Below are 15,487 nucleotides of genomic sequence, written 5' to 3' on the forward strand. Positions count from 1 at the left end.
AGAGACAGAGAGAGACTACAGAGGCAGAGAACAGACAGAGAAAAATAGAGAGAAACAGAGACAGAAAGGAATAGAGAAGAGACAGAGAGAGACTACAGAGGCAGAGAACAGACAGAGAAAAATAGAGAGAAACAGAGACAGAAAGGAATAGAGAAGAGACAGAGAGAGACCACAGAGGCAGAGAACAGACAGAGAAAAATAGAGAGAAACAGAGACAGAAAGGAATAGAGAAGAGACAAAGAGAGACCACAGAGGCAGAGAACAGACAGAAAAATAGAGAGAAACAGAGACAGAAAGGAATAGAGAAGAGACAGAGAGAGACCACAGAGGCAGAGAACAGACACAGAAAGACAGAGAGAAACAGAGACAGAAAGGAATAGAGAAGAGACAGAGAGAGACTACAGAGGCAGAGAACAGACAGAGAAAAATAGAGAGAAACAGAGACAGAAAGGAATAGAGAAGAGACAACAGAGAGACCACAGAGGCAGAGAACAGACAGAGAAAATAGGAGAAACAGAGACAGAAAGGAATAGAGAAGAGACAGAGAGAGACTACAGAGGCAGAGAGAACAGACACAGAAAACAGAGAGAAACAGAGACAGAAAGGAATAGAAGAGACAAAGAGACCACAGAGGCAGAGAACAGACACAGAAAAACAGAGAGAAACAGAGACAGAAAGGAATAGAGAAGAGACAGAGAGAGACTACAGAGGCAGAGAACAGACAGAGAAAAATAGAGAGAAACGGAGACAGAAAGGAATAGAGAAGAGACAAAGAGAGACCACAGAGGCAGAGAACAGACACAGAAAAACAGAGAGAAACAGAAACAGAAAGGAATAGAGAAGAGACAAAGAGAGACCACAGAGGCAGAGAACAGACAGAGAAAAATAGAGAGAAACAGAGACAGAAAGGAATAGAGAAGAGAAAAAGAGAGAGACCACAGAGGCAGAGAACAGACACAGAAAAAGAGAGAAACAGAGACAGAAAGGAATAGAGAAGAGACAGAGAGAGACTACAGAGGCAGAGAACAGACAGAGAAAAATAGAGAGAAACAGAGACAGAAAGGAATAGAGAAGAGAAAAAGAGAGAGACCACAGAGGCAGAGAACAGACACAGAAAAATAGAGAGAAACAGAGACAGAAAGGAATAGAGAAGAGACAAAGAGAGACCACAGAGGCAGAGAACAGACAGAGAAAAATAGAGAGAAACAGAGACAGAAAGGAATAGAGAAGAGACAAAGAGAGACCACAGAGGCAGAGAACAGACAGAGAAAAATAGAGAGAAACAGAGACAGAAAGGAATAGAGAAGAGACAAAGCGAGACTACAGAGGCAGAGAACAGACAGAAAAATAGAGAGAAACAGAGACAGAAAGGAATAGAGAAGAGACAAAGAGAGACCACAGAGGCAGAGAACAGACACAGAAAAACAGAGAGAAACAGAGACAGAAAGGAATAGAGAAGAGACAGAGAGAGACCACAGAAGCAGAGAACAGACAGAGAAAAATAGAGAGAAACAGAGACAGAAAGGAATAGAGAAGAGACAGAGAGAGACTACAGAGGCAGAGAACAGACACAGAAAAATAGAGAGAAACAGAGACAGAAAGGAATAGAGAAGAGACAAAGAGAGACCACAGAGGCAGAGAACAGACACAGAAAAACAGAGAGAAACAGAGACAGAAAGGAATAGAGAAGAGACAAAGAGAGACCACAGAGGCAGAGAACAGACACAGAAAAACAGAGAGAAACAGAGACAGAAAGGAATAGAGAAGAGACAGAGAGAGACTACAGAGGCAGAGAACAGACAGAGAAAAATAGAGAGAAACAGAGACAGAAAGGAATAGAGAAGAGACAAAGAGAGACCACAGAGGCAGAGAACAGACACAGAAAAATAGAAACAGAGACGAATAAAGACAGACAAAAACAGAAACAGAGAAACAGAAAGTCAGAGAAGAGAGATGGAGGCGGCGCGAGACACAGAGACAGGAACAGAGACAGGGAGAGGAGAGAGAAAGAGACAGTGAGAGAAACAGGGACAGAGAAGAGAGAGACAGAAAACAGAATAGAGACAAGGACAGAAAGAAGAGAGACGGAGACAGTGAAACAGAACAGAGACAGGGACAGAGAGAAGAGAAAGAAACAGAGAAGAGACAGAGACGATGAAAATCGTGAGAGAGACTGAGAGGAGAGACAGAAAAAGAGAGAACAAGAGATCGAGACAAAGCGCGCGTGCGCGAGCCGGGAGGCCTTCCAGGCCGGCGCCAGGGAGAAGAACGCGGAGAAGGAACTGTAACATTTCCACTTTTAGATTTGCCAGGAGCTGCAACGGGAAAAGGGGGAAGTGGAGTGACCCACACGTAGCTGGTGTCACGCCGCCGCAGGGGCGGGGCCGTGCCCCCGGCTCGCTCTCCCCGCCCGCCCCGCCCCGTCCCGTCCCGTCGGCCCTTCCCGGCCCCTCCTGGTTCTGACCGCTGCTGCCGCGATCTTCTTCTCTGACCAGGCCCCGCGGACGTGGAGCGAAGAGGCGGCAGGTGAGCGAGAGAGCCCGGGGGGGAAGAAGAAAGGTTCAGAGCAGTCCGTACTCCCACCGGCCCCCAGAGACCCCGTTAGTGGGGATCGGACCGGCGCCGGCCCGGGAGCCGCCCGGCTACCCAGGCGGCCCCGCCCCCTCCTGCCCCGCCGGCCCCTCCCTTCCGAGCCTGCGCAGAGAGGCGGAGCCTACAGTCCCGCCCCTCGCTCCGCCTCCCTTTCCCGTCGCTCCCCGCTCCTCGCGCGGCCCCTTCTTTCGGAGCCTGCGCACATAGGGCGAAGCACCCAGCCCCCTCCCCTTTGCCGTGAGGCAGCTAGAGCCGGGGGTAGGTGGGTCCTCGGAAGCTGGGCGGGGGGTGGGGGTAGAGAAGAGGCCGAGGCGGGCTGGGATGGCACGGGACGAATGGCATGAGGCGGGGCGGGGGCTGCTGGCCTCGGGGCCGGGCCCCGCCCTCCGGGCCGCGCACGCTCCCAGGGCTCTGCCAGCTCTGGGGCTCTAAGGCAGGCGTCTGCTTCCGGGGCGGCCCGGCCTTCTGCGCGGGGCTCGGCGAGCTCCCCACACTTGGAGCCCCTGAGCCTGCCTGGAGGCCGCAGGGGCGGGCACTGTACCGGCGGGGGGGCGGGGCGGGGGGCGGGGCTGGCTGGGCGGCGGCTCTGCCCGCGGTGCCTGGGGGCCGGACTCCGCGCCTGGCCCCCCCTGCTTTTCGCGGGGCTCGGGCCTTGGGCGCCCTTTGGCCCGTTGCGCTTATTTGGTTAGCGGGAAAGTGCTGCTTCACTGTGGTCTGGCCGCCCCAGGAGCAGGCGGAGGAGGGATTGGTGGCCGGGGTCCCCTAAGCCTGCCTCCTGTTCTGATGGCGTGTCCCCCCGGTGGTGGTGCGGCCTGTGGGACTGGGCAGTCCTGGGCCCCTCGGGATGGGGAACGGCGCGCCTTCATCTCTTGGGATCTGTCTCCCCGAATTGATGGGGTCGGTGCTACTGGTCTCAGCCACTTTGAAGGGTTATTGTGAGGGTCAGAAGAGGAAGCGTGTGTGTGTGTCAGGGATATGCAGCGCGCTGTGTGTGATGTGTCACGTTGTGGGTGTGTGTGCATGTTTGTGAATATGTATAAGGCGCTTTATATAGACACATTCAGCGCTGATGAATTCAGGGACCACTTATTAGGCGCTGTGCTAAGTGTCGGAAACACTAGAAAAAGAGGGTGCCTCCTCCCAGGGAGCTCACAGTCCAGAGCCCGCAAAGGGACGCGCACACCCCTGTAACGTTATGCAAGCTAGACACAGCACTGGGAACGCCGGTCATCTTGATTTAAGCAGGAAGGGACCTCAGAGCTCATCAGATCTAGCCCCCTCGGTCATCCAGGAGTGTGAAGGTCAGGTCCTCTCGCCTCAAATCTAGCAGGGAGAGGCGAGTTCGGGCTGCTTAGTCCGATTTGTCATTTTAGAGGTGGAACTACCGAGACCCAGAGAAATTAAAGGCTTTTACAAGAGCCCCATAGCCTTCTGGGGGGCTCCTGAGTTTTACCCAGTGCTGGGATGGCTCCCCTGGGGAAAATGGTTGGTTGGTCCCTGTTGTGGACTCTTGGCTCCATCATCCCGGGCAGACGTCAGTTCTGCTCCTCTGAGTCCGGGCTTGGGCCATGAGTTGGAAAGGACTCTGCAGGCCGGGAACTGGGGCCCAGGGGTCAACCTGCCGCAGCCACACCCCCAGGGGGAGCGGGGGAGGGGGAAGGGAGACAGTAAGCATTGATACTGTGTGCCGGACACTGTCCTGAGTCGTCCTGACAACAACTGTCGTTCACTCTGTAAGGAAAGACCCAGTGGCATTAGAATTGTGGTCCAGAGTGACAGGGCCAAAGGAATAGCGGTCAGTTGTTAGAGACCCCCCTGTCCAGCGGTGAACTGTCGTTCACTCTGTAAGGCAGAGAGATGCCGACTGGGCTGAAGTGACTCACCTGGTCACACAGCTGCCAGTGTCTGAGTCGAAATTTGAACTCGGGTCTTCCTGCCTTCGGGTCCAGCAGCTCTCTACTTGTGGGCACCCCCAGCCACCTCTAATGGTAATGGTTAATTTAAAGAAAGACTCCATCCCTGTGAGGTCGGTCAGTCGGCAAGTATTGTGTGCTTAGTTGTGTTCCTATGGCTGGGCTGCCCCCTGGGGATCCAAGTAAAGGGAGGAGCAGCCCCCCACCCCAAGGGGCTCCCCTTCTAATAGGGCAGAGCTTCATAGCTGGGGAGTCCCTGAAAGGCCCGGAGAAGGCAGCGTGTGAGCCCAGCCAAGTAACAAGTGCGAGGGGCAAAATATCCAGGGCTGGCCTGGAAAGGAGTGAGGGACAGCTCATTTTACAGATGAGGAAACTGAGGCAGACAGGTTTTGTGACTTGCCCAGAGTTGCTGCTATGGCCCCCTCAGCTGCCTCCAGGCCTGGAAAGGAGAGGTGGAGCAGCATGTTCCAGTCCTGCAGTGCAAGGAGGAGAACTTTAAGTACCGAATAGAGAAGTTTCTGTTTGAAAGTAGTAAGGAGCCCCGAGGCCGCCTGGAGCAGGACAGTGCCATGGTCAGCGCCTGGCAGCTGAGTGGAGCGGGTGGTTGGAAGAAGCTCGAGGCAGGGAGACCATCGGAAGGTCATCGCTGTCATTGAGGTGGGGAGGGGACCTTTACAGGAGACTCCATGAAGGCAGAGGGTACTAGTTCTGACAGTTATAGGGAAGGATTTGGAGGAAAGATAGCCAGTTTAGACTTGTTGAGTCGAGACCCAGGGGGACATCCAGGTCAAAATGTCCGGTAGCTGGTTCATGATGGAGTGCTAGAGAGTCTAGGACTATTTGTATCTACTGATCTGGGAATCATCTGCAAATGGAAATGGTCATGAAACCCACAGGAGCTGAGAAAGAACATTCAGTGGGACCAGGACAGAGCTCTGGGGGGTCTGTCACAGTGGCAGTGATATGGGGAAGGAGCTGGCCCAAAAGGACAGACCCAGTGGCATTGAATTGTAGTCCAGAGTGACAGGGCCAAAAGAATAGCGGTCAGTTGTTAGAGACCAGTCCAGCAGGCAGAGCTCTGCATCCAGCCGTCTCTTTTGTGTGTCCTAGAAACTTAAAAGTGTGACACCTCCTTCTGTTCTGTAGAGCAGTAGTCACCCCAGACTGAAAAGAAGTCCAGAATGGGGCACAAAGGAAATCGTGGACCATCTTGCAGAATTTGGATAAGGGGAACTTCATGTTCACAGAAGGCCAGATGGGCCCCATGTCCAGTCTTTAAATTGGAAGGAGGTGGTGTTAGGTCACATGAAAGGAAATACGACTTTCTGTAGCAGGCAGAAAGATCTGTGAGCATAATTAGTATGCAGAGTGAAGTGATCCTAATGTCCCACAGCTATATAAAATGCTATTTTTTCTTAAAAATTAAAATGCCCAGCAACATGCATAATTGCAAATAGTTTTTAGAAAAGAGCTCCATTTTCCTGAGTAGAACTAATTAGATATCATACTAGGTACCTTTTTGTCTCCAGCAATAGCAATTGGAACATTTAATTGAGATTTTCTCCTTACCTTCAACAAACAAATATTAACTAAGGGGCAACACGGTGTTTTAAGTTTAAATCCTAGCTCAAGATAGTTACTCAGATCACTTGACCTCTATCTACCTCAGCTGCCTCATCTGTAAAATGGAGGATGTTTGACTTAATGGCCTCTAATGTCTCGTCCAGCTTTAACCCCGTCACCTAAATTGCATCCTTTGTTTGGGTGAGAGTAAAAATATCTGAACCTCTGTCCTCTAGGAGCTTACCTTTTATTAGGGGGAGAGGAAGAAGAGGATGAATGATGTTTGGATATAGATTATGGCTCTTTATGTCCCACCTTAAGATTTGCATGGCACTTTTCAGGTATAATTTCTTTTGATCCTCATAAAAAATTCTCCTAAAATGACTGTTGCTGTAGGTTTTATCATCCCCATTTTACCAAAGAGGAAACAGAGGCAGAGAGTGGGCCATACAAGCCAGTTTGCTCCTGAGGCAGGATTTAAATCCCAGTCTTTTCTGGCTTCAAGTCTTTGTCTCTGCATTACAACATCCTGCCATAGAGATAGAGCAAAGGAGATCTCCAACTAAGTGTTCTAGGGAAATTGGAGGAAGGACAGAATACCATAGTAAGAAGGGAATTCTCTGTTTCCTAAGGCAGTCCACTTTAGACAGCTCTGATTGTTAACATGTTTTGTCTGACATCAACACTGAATTTGGATTGACTTCCCTCTAAGATGGCGGCTTCAAGGGAACTTGGGACCCCTGGCGATTCGGCAGCGGGAAATGGGCACCGGAGTCACCTGGGCATCCCTGAAGCAGTGTTTGTGGAAGATGTTGATGCATTTATGAAACAGCCTGGAAACGAGTCTGTGGATATTGTGCTCAAGAAATTGGATGAGCAGTATCAGAAATATAAGTTTATGGAACTTAACCTTGCCCAGAAGAAAAGGAGGCTAAAAAGCCAGATCCCTGAAATCCGACAGACATTGCACATTTTAAAATACATGCAAAGAAAGAAAGACTCTCCTAAGCCGCTGGAGACCAGGTTCTTGTTGGCTGACAACCTGTACTGCAAAGCCTCTGTTCCTCCCATGGATAAAGTCTGTCTGTGGTTGGGCGCCAACGTGATGCTCGAGTACGATATCGATGAAGCGCGCCTGCTCCTGGAGAAGAACCACTCGGTGGCCACCAGCAACCTCGAGTCCCTCGAGGAAGACCTGGACTTTCTGCGAGATCAGTTCACCACCACAGAAGTCAATATGGCCCGAGTATACAACTGGGATGTGAAGAGAAGAAACAGGGAGGAGCCCCCCAAAGCCGTCGTGGCTTAGCGAACCCACCCTTTGTGCTGGAGCTCAGCCTTCCCAATGGGCTTGACCTTTGGAGTAATGAATTTTAACTTGAGAGTAATTGCTTTTTAAGCAAAAAGGACATTAACATTGAAGGCAATGATGAGCACACATATTATTTATGAAGATAAAATTTAGTCTCATATGTCATGAAATTTGATCAACCAAGGACATGCAGGATTTGGACTTGATTATCTCCATGCTTCCAATAGTGACATTCCAGATCTTTGACCAGATTAAAGCTGAAATTTGCCTTCAGCCAAGCTGCATGGGTGAAAAACTAGCTCCTGCATACTCAAGGAGACCTTTTTCTTCTGTATTGTTTACCTTTGACATTTAGAGAAAGGGAAAAATGTACAATTCCCATTTTACAAATATTGTTTTGTTGTTCTTTGTTAAACAAGTCTATTGTAAGTTTGGTGATTCACAAGTTAATTTTTTTTCCTTTCATGTAAATTTAGTTAATTACTAGTCAATCTTCTGAATGTTTTGCACTTTTTTGTGAAATGACTTATCTGTCTTTATAGCTAAGAAGTGGAATATAATTGAACAGCAACAAGGCTTGTCGAGACTGCACATTCTTTACCCAACTTGTTTCCAGAGTTTCTCGTTAATTAAAAAGAAAATTGAGTGGCTATTGCTCCCATCTAGTAATTAAGGAACACATTGAAAAATCTCTTGGCTTAAGCTAGGGTGAATAACCTAACAGTTCACAAGAACATCTTAAGAGGGGAAACTCATTTTGATGCTAATTTCTTTGAAAGGAAGGATGTGTAGATGTCCTGAATTAAAACAGCTGTAATAAAAAAATAGTTTGTGCCTCTGCTGCTGAGTGATGCAGAGTTGCTAGAAATAGAAATGTATTCTTTTGCTTTCAAGTAGTAAATGATGAATTTGTAAAACTTGTATGCTTTTATTTCATAATATTAAAACAGTGAAATTAAACTTGTGGCAAAATACTTTTTAAAAGGTCCCCTTCCTTTCCCAAAATCAAAACCCCAACTCCACTGAATTGCTTCTTTGTAACTTTGGGGAATTGCTAAGAGTTTTTCCCTCTGAATCAGTGAGAAGGAAGCAGTCTTATTTTTCTCCCAGGACAGTATCATGTTCCCCCAAGCTTTTTCAGCTCCAGGTTACACATTCCTGGTTCCTCTGGCCCATTCTCTTACAGCCTGATCTTGAGGCCCTTTGCCCCCCGGCGGCCTTCTTTGTGTGCCCTGGCTGATCTTCCCAAAATGAGGTCTCCAGTGTGAATTTGTGGCCTGAGTAGGGCAGAAGCCAGTGGGCCTGTTATCTCCCAGATCTTGAGCAGGCCTTCGGTTACACAGTGACCTCGAATCTGCTTTTTTAGCTCCTTGAAATGTAAGGCATCTGTGGAGAGAGAGAAAGAGAGACAGCAGACACCTGCTCCCCAGAGATGGTAAATGTTGGGGGGAGAAGGGAGCTTGCAAGATGCACTTTGAACTTTAATCAGCATTATAACAATTTTCTCTATCACTTTCATAAATCTAGAGAGGTGGCAGAACACTCAGTTGAGCCCTGATTTGTGATGTTTGCCCATTTCCAAGGTGTTTATACTGAGAGCGGCCATGGGAGCTGAGGCTGGGCAAGTTAACATTGTCAGTGTAGTCTTTATTAAGCACCTCTATGTGTCAGGCAGCATGCTGCTGCTGGGGAAATGGGAGTAGAGAATGAAAGCAGCTTATGCTCTAATGGAGGAGAGAACAAGGCCAAAATGGAAGATATAACTGAAGTAAATAAAAGCAGATGAAATACAAGGAGAGGAGTGCATAGAGAGGTACTCTGAGGCAGAAGTCAGGAGGACAGGTAAATAGGGCAACGGAAGAAGGTGGACGACTTCCAAGAGCCAGTGCTTTGAGATCTGGAGAAAAACTGGGGAAGGACTAAGATTTGTGAACCTAGGAGGCCTGCGGGAGGTACGTGGACAAGGCACGGAGATAAGAGATGAAGGAACAGAGAAAGCCTGTGTGGGGACCTGCTAGTTTGAGGTGGGCAAGAGTGGCTACTGGGCCTGGAGCAATAGTGGGGCAGGAGAATCGTGCTGGCTGCCTTGGATGAGAGGGCCTAGCCAAGATGGGAGCTGTGTGAGCAAAGATGGATGGAAGGGGAGGAATAATGCTGAGAAGGCTGGGGGGGAAGGTGCTCTTGACAAGTGTGGGGGGAGAAGCAAAGAGTACTAGTGCACATGGGATATTTTACGTGGAACTAAAGCTCAGGGGAGAAGCCCCATCACCAAATGGTGATTGGGCCTAAAGGTCCAGTTTAAACTTTTCATGGCACTAAGCAAAAGGGAGAGAAGGCCCTGACATGGGAGGGAAGAGTTGGCCAGGCCTCGTCCAGTGCATTGAGGGGGAGTGGGTCTTCATTGCTCTCAGAGAGGGTTTGCAAAGGGCAGGGGATCAGACGTTTTCAGAGCATTCACACCTTAGAAATGGGCAAAGGCTACAAATCAGGCCGTGGGTAATGGTTCTGCTGTCTAACTTCGTCACTGCAGATTAAGGAACAGCAGTTCCTGGGAACATTTCCCTCCAGTTGTTAAGCATTCACCAGCACGGCCCTGGGAGAAGTGGGCTCTGCCTCTGATAAGGGGCTCGGGGCTGGGCTCTGCTGACAGCCACATTGAAGAATCCTAGAAGGGAGATCCTTTGTCCCTAGATCACTGTTCCATCCCAGAGCTTGGTCACCATTCCCATTTGGATCCCCTCCCTTGGGGTGCACCTTGAAGACTGCTTGTGGAGCCATTACAGGCCAGCCAGCACTGATTAAATGCCTGCTGTGTGCCCGCTGGACCCTCTGCCAAAGCACAAAGCGGGGCCCTGACCCTCAAGTGTTCACAGTGGGATGGGGTGGGACACATGCAAGTTCAGCTCTGTCCCCACAGGATAAATTCAGAAGCCGGACTGGGGAGCCCTTTGTGTTAGGGGTGGAACCTCAGTTGAACCAGCGAACCCCAGGGGGAGACAATAAGAGAAAGTGCCTGGTCGTCTATGCTGGGGCTTATTGGTAGGAACAGGAACTGGGCAGGAAGGCCCGCCAGCCTCCCAGGCCGCCTCAGGCACATTTTATTTTTCCTCTTTAGTTTTCGTATATATTCTATCCTTCCTCCTAGAGTGGAGACCTCCTGAGAGTGTCCGAGTCCTATCTCTTTGTATCTTGGTAGCTTCTCCAGACCTAGTGTGGGCAGCTGAGGTGGGTCCTCCAGGGCCTAGCATGGTGCTTTGGTTGAGGACACCCCGCCAGGGGCCAGTGACCATGTGCACCCCCTTCCAGGAGGTGGGAGTGGTGCCAACGGCTCATCCCTGTGGTGCAGGGGAGGGGTGCTCTGCCAGTGTGGAGCCTGAGCGTGGGCAGCAGGCGAGCAAGACTCTGGTGGGGAGGACCCAGGATCCCAGAGCTGAAGCTGGAAGAGCCTCCGAAGCCGTCTGATCTGTTCATCCTACGGGGCAGGAAGCTTAAGGGTGGTATGGAGGGGAGAGGGAGGGAACACGGACCTCACAGAAAAGGGACCCTGGAGGAGAGGTGCCGAGGCAGAAGGGACCACGGGGCGAGTGGGAGGCAAAAGTCAAGGCCGGAGGGAAGCTTGTGCTCCCTGGGGCGCTGGGAGATTGGTAGTGCCCTTGAAGGGGCAGTTTGGGGAGGGAAGATCCTGAGTTCTGTTTTGAGCATGTTAAGGAGTTTGGGAAATCCTTGGGGAGATCAAAAGGGAACAGGTGATATGAGAATGGAGCTCTGTGGGGGGTCAGTGTTGAATAAATAGGCCTGAAGGTCATCTCAGCAGAGATAAGTGAACCTATGAAAGCTGACGAGAACAGCAAGCAGTAGCAGCACAAAATGGTGGAGAGAGGAGGCACAGGGTATTCAAAAACTAGCACTTCTGGCGGCTCAGCCACCTCGCACACGGCCGCCTGTCCTCCAGCTCCCCTGTGGCTCCTCTGTCACTTGCCCAGCAGCCAAATCCCTGTAAAAGTATTGCGGCCCATTGGTGAGTTAGGGAGGGTGTCTAGCCCAAGCTGGCAAGGACTTGGCAAGGTGGGAGGGGTGAGTGAGCATTGCAGTGGCTAGGCAGGCCTTGGGGAGCACTTGGGCTCGGTCAGGTGTCCAAGATGCAAGGGCCTCCACTGGGTTCTGGGCCATGGCCAGTCATCTGGACTTTTGTCTCACTGCTGGACTTAGATGTCTCGGGAAGAGAGAGAAACTGCCTCATTTAAATCCAACTCGTGCACGTCCAGATATGACTCTAACATCATTGGTCCTCTTCTAAAAAAAGGACAAACCACATAGCTGGACAAGGGAAGGCCTGGGGATAGTGGGGTTAGTGGGAACCAGCCCAGGAGACTGAACGGGCCATACAGGTGGGAGAATGAGGAGAGCAGGGTCAGGGAGACCCAGTAAGGGAAGAATGGGGGAAATCTGGAAAGAGCAGGGTCAGGGGAGAACATCAGGAAGAGTCAGTGTCAGGGCAAACAAGACACAGAGAACAAGGCTGAGTGTTGAGACCAAGCCATTGGATCTGACAGGTCCGGCTTTGATAGGAACGGTTTTCACTGAATGATGGGTTAGGAGCCAGACTGCAGCGGGTTTAGGAGAAAGGCAGAAGGACGTGGAGGTACTAAGAAAAGGGAGGAGTGGGAACAAGGAGGGTAGGATCAAGGAATCACCCTTTAAAGGTGAGGGAGACATGGACATGTTTGTAGGCTTCAGGAAAGGAACCAATTGGGAGGCATCGGAGATGGAAATGGGGGGGGGGAGCTAGTGGGTGAGCTTTGGACAAGGGGGAAGGTTGGGGTCCGGAGTTTGTGTAGGTGGGTTGGCTCTGGGTGGAGTGAAGTAGGGGGTGGTGGGAGATGTCTGGAGGAGGGGGAGTGCTTGGCAGATAGCCTCGGGTTTTGTTTTGTTGTGCAAAGAGGGGAGTGGGCTTGAGGACCAGAAGTAGATAGTAAGATAGTACGAGTGAACTGCTTAGGGAGGAACAGACTGCAGCTAGGGACAGCTCAGTGGTGGAACGGACAGTGCATTACCTGGAGGCAGGAAGACCCTGAGTTCAGATTCTGTCTCAGACACTTTCTCCCTGTATGACCTGGGCAGTTCCTTTTACCCTGTTTGCCTCGGTTTACTCATCTGTAAAGTGAGTTGGAATAGAAAATGGCAAACTAATATCTCTGCCTAGAAAATTCCAAATCGGGTCACAAAGAGTGGAAAATGACCAAACAGCAACAGTGATTAATAAGGAATTTTAATCATGAGCCCAGATGTCTCCTGATCACTGCACTGGAGCACTCCTACCAAGTTTGCATTGAACCCCTGACCGCCATTCTGGCCATTTAATCATGGTGGAATCTATTGTTTCCCCCACAGCTCTCCATGTTCTTTATGGCAGTAAGAAGAGATGCTTTATCAAATGCTTGTTAAGCTCTAAGCAAACAATAGAACATCCCCCTGATCTTCCAGGTTAATAACCTGGCAAAAAATGGAAATAATGTTAGTTTAGCCCGCTCTGTGCTGGATGAAGCTGGGCTGGATTTGGAGTGATTTCTGCTTCCTTTTCTCAATGTTTATTGACCAACTTTTTAATGATCTTTTCCATTATTTCCCCAGAAACTGAAGTCAAGCTCATTAACCAGCAGCTTGAAGGCCTTTCCTCTCCCTCTCCCCCCTTCCCTCCCTTCTCTCTTTCCCCCCTCCTCTTCCTTCTCTCACCTCTCCTGCTTTTCTCTCTCCTTCTCTCCTCCCCTCTGTCAATCAAAAGCCTAACCCCGGTACCCTCTTCTTCATAGAGTTGTCATGAAGAGAAAAGACTAAAATTAATAATGTGCTAAATATGAAAGGGCAGTCAATTAACCATTCAGCAGCTAGCTGCTTATTAAGTGCCAGATGCCATGATACTCTCATGGGCCCTGCGTTCTAGAAGCAGTTGAGTGGTGTAGTTAGCGAGAGGGCTTGATCTGGGGTCAGGAAGGCCTGAGTTCAAATCTAGCCTCAGATGCGGGGAAAGAAAATATATCTACCTCAGTTTACTCATCCTTAAAGTAGGGATAATAATAGCCCCTCCTTCCCAGAGATATTTTTAGATGTTTATGAAACACTTTGCAAAACTAGAAGTGCTCTAAAAATGCTATCATTCTATTGACAGAGACAAGCAGTTTGTATATGAAAATATACATGCAACCAAAAAACAAAATAAGCACAAGGCAGAAAGGAAAGGGGTTGGAATGCCAGTTTGAGAAACAAGAAAGGGGAGCCCTGTGTGCTGAGATTGTAAAGGTAGTCAGGACCAGGTCTTAAAGGGCTTTAAAAGTCAGAACCTGGAGAGACTCAGTGGGAACCAGCCCAAGAGATCGAGCAGGCCATACAGGTAGGAGAATGGGGAGAGCAAGGTCGGGGAGAATCAGTGAGGGGAGAATGGAGATACTGAGTGAAATGAGTGAAATTGTACACGGCAACAGCAAGATTATACGATGATCAATTCTGATGGATGGGACTCTTTTCAGCAATGAGATGAGCCAGGCCAACTCCAATGGTGTTGTACCATGTACATCCAGAGAGAGGACTGAATGTGGATCACACAGCCTTTTCACACTTGTTGCTATTATGTGCTTGCATTTAGTTTTCTTATTTTGTTTTCCATATTTGTAGAAATATGTATAGAAGAACTGCACATGTTTGACATAGAGATCACTTGCCATGTAGGGGAGGGGATAGGAAGAAGGGAGGGAAAAAAATTGGAACACAAGGTTTTGTAAGTGAATGTTGAAAATTATCCATGTATATATTTTGAAAATGCTTTAATTAAAAAAAAAAAAAGGCAAACAAAAGGAGTTTAGATTTTATTCTAGAAGTAGGAGGGGCCTTGGCCAGACCAGCACATAAAGTCTCTGGCAGGTGGGAGGAAGATGGAGACCCAAAGTCTCTTGTAATAGTTCAAGTGAAAGGGAATGAGACCTGATCTAAGATGGCGGTGGACAGGAGGGGGATGGAGGTAGGGAGAAGTAGCAGTGCCGGGTGGGCCCGAGAGTAGAAGGATGTGGTATCTGACAGAAACAGGGAAATGTGGAAGATGAGGGATTTGGGGGGAAAGATGAGTTCTGTTTGGGGCACCTGTCATCCAGTTTGGATTTTACAAGAGACTGTTGGTGATTCATGACTGGTTCAGCTGGGTCTGGCTCTTTGGGGGCTCATTTGGGTGCTCTTGGCAGAGACACTAGGTGGTTTTCTGTTTCCTTCTTCATTTTATGGATGAGGAAACTGAACCAAACAGGGTGAAGCGACTGGCCCAGGGTCACACCACTGGGGAGTGTCTGAGGCCCGATCTGACCTGACACCATCCAAGGGCTCTCTGTGGGCAGGGTATGGCACTGACTAGAGAGATTTGACTAGAGATGCTTAACTAAACCCATGGCAAGTGATGTGTGTAAGCGGGGAAGAGAAGCCTCAGAGAGAGACCCAGCAGATAGTGGCTGCTAGAGGAAGGATTATTCAGCAAAGGAAACTGAGAAAGGCAACCCCGAAAGAACAAGAGGCAAGGGAGGGCAGTCAGCCGTGTTGGATGCCTCCACAAAGGCAGGAGGAGACCGACAAAAAGTTTGCAGATTGGGCAATGAAGATGACAGAGGTAACATTGGAGAAAACTGTTTTTCAAAAATGGTATTGAACTGAGGCAACAAAGGGTCACTATATTCATGTCTTCTGCACTGAACAGATTTCAACTTTTTAAATTTTTTTTATTTTTTAGCAAATTGCCCAAAGATGAAAGTGACCTTATCTGCCCTTGATACTTCGGAGTCTTTTTTCAAGCCTTTAGTAATCTTAGAACTTGCCCGAGATGTCAAAGAAGAGACCAGGAAATGGTTGGAGAAAAAAATTAATGATAAAAAGAAAAATGGAGGTGAGTAAACTTAGATTTTGCAAAGTTTTAGTTTCAATCTGAATTGCTAAAAATACTTTGGGAACTGTGTTTTTTTCCAGTTGCTATTAATGGCCTTTTAAAGGTCTACTTATAAATATATGCAGAACTTAAAATGGACTTGATGCACCCCATAGTTGTTGATCTCTTAAGGCTTCCAAGAAGTGTAAA

The 15,487-nt window shown here is 49.0% G+C and overlaps 2 protein-coding genes across 8 annotated transcripts in view; both read left to right on the forward strand.

Annotated features, from left to right (window-relative positions):
- The first annotated feature begins 2,437 nt into the window (after positions 1 to 2,437).
- LOC100935065 (prefoldin subunit 3) lies at positions 2,438 to 8,350 on the forward strand. 5 transcript variants are annotated; one of them, XM_031940463.1, is made up of 2 exons: positions 2,438 to 2,526; positions 6,781 to 8,350. In XM_031940463.1, the coding sequence occupies exon 2, from the start codon at positions 6,781 to 6,783 to the stop codon at positions 7,375 to 7,377; it is 597 nt and encodes a 198-aa protein (XP_031796323.1). In that variant the 5' UTR covers positions 2,438 to 2,526; the 3' UTR covers positions 7,378 to 8,350. The 5 variants fall into 5 exon arrangements, with proteins under 5 accessions (XP_031796323.1, XP_031796322.1, XP_031796324.1 ...); XM_031940462.1 differs by lacking the exon at positions 2,438 to 2,526 and adding an exon at positions 2,765 to 2,850; XM_031940464.1 differs by lacking the exon at positions 2,438 to 2,526 and adding an exon at positions 2,795 to 2,854.
- ANO10 (anoctamin 10) overlaps positions 2,444 to 15,487 on the forward strand; it is a 153,786-nt gene continuing 140,742 nt past the window's right edge. Inside the window, exons 1-2 of one of the 3 annotated variants that reach the window (XM_031940459.1) lie at positions 2,444 to 2,526; positions 15,146 to 15,298. In XM_031940459.1, coding sequence (XP_031796319.1) covers positions 15,160 to 15,298 — 139 coding nt within the window. In that variant the 5' untranslated portion in view covers positions 2,444 to 2,526; positions 15,146 to 15,159. Of the gene's footprint in view, positions 2,527 to 2,787; positions 2,851 to 15,004; positions 15,026 to 15,145; positions 15,299 to 15,487 lie in introns of those variants that run through there. The other 2 variants (XM_031940460.1, XM_031940461.1) reach the window with 2 other exon arrangements.

The sequence above is a fragment of the Sarcophilus harrisii genome, chromosome 5 (assembly GCF_902635505.1).
Source record: "Sarcophilus harrisii chromosome 5, mSarHar1.11, whole genome shotgun sequence".
NCBI lineage: Eukaryota > Metazoa > Chordata > Mammalia > Dasyuromorphia > Dasyuridae > Sarcophilus > Sarcophilus harrisii.

What these genes read in the sequence shown, in the direction of transcription:
- LOC100935065 (XM_023505220.2), top strand. Translation starts at nt 3,376, where the DNA reads ATGGCGTGTCCCCCCGGTGGTGGTGCGGCCTGTGGGACTGGGCAGTCC. An exon ending in TGTCTCCCCGAATTGATGGG is followed by an intron (nt 3,490 to 6,780) that starts GTCGGTGCTACT and finishes CTTCCCTCTAAG; the next exon opens with ATGGCGGCTTCAAGGGAACT.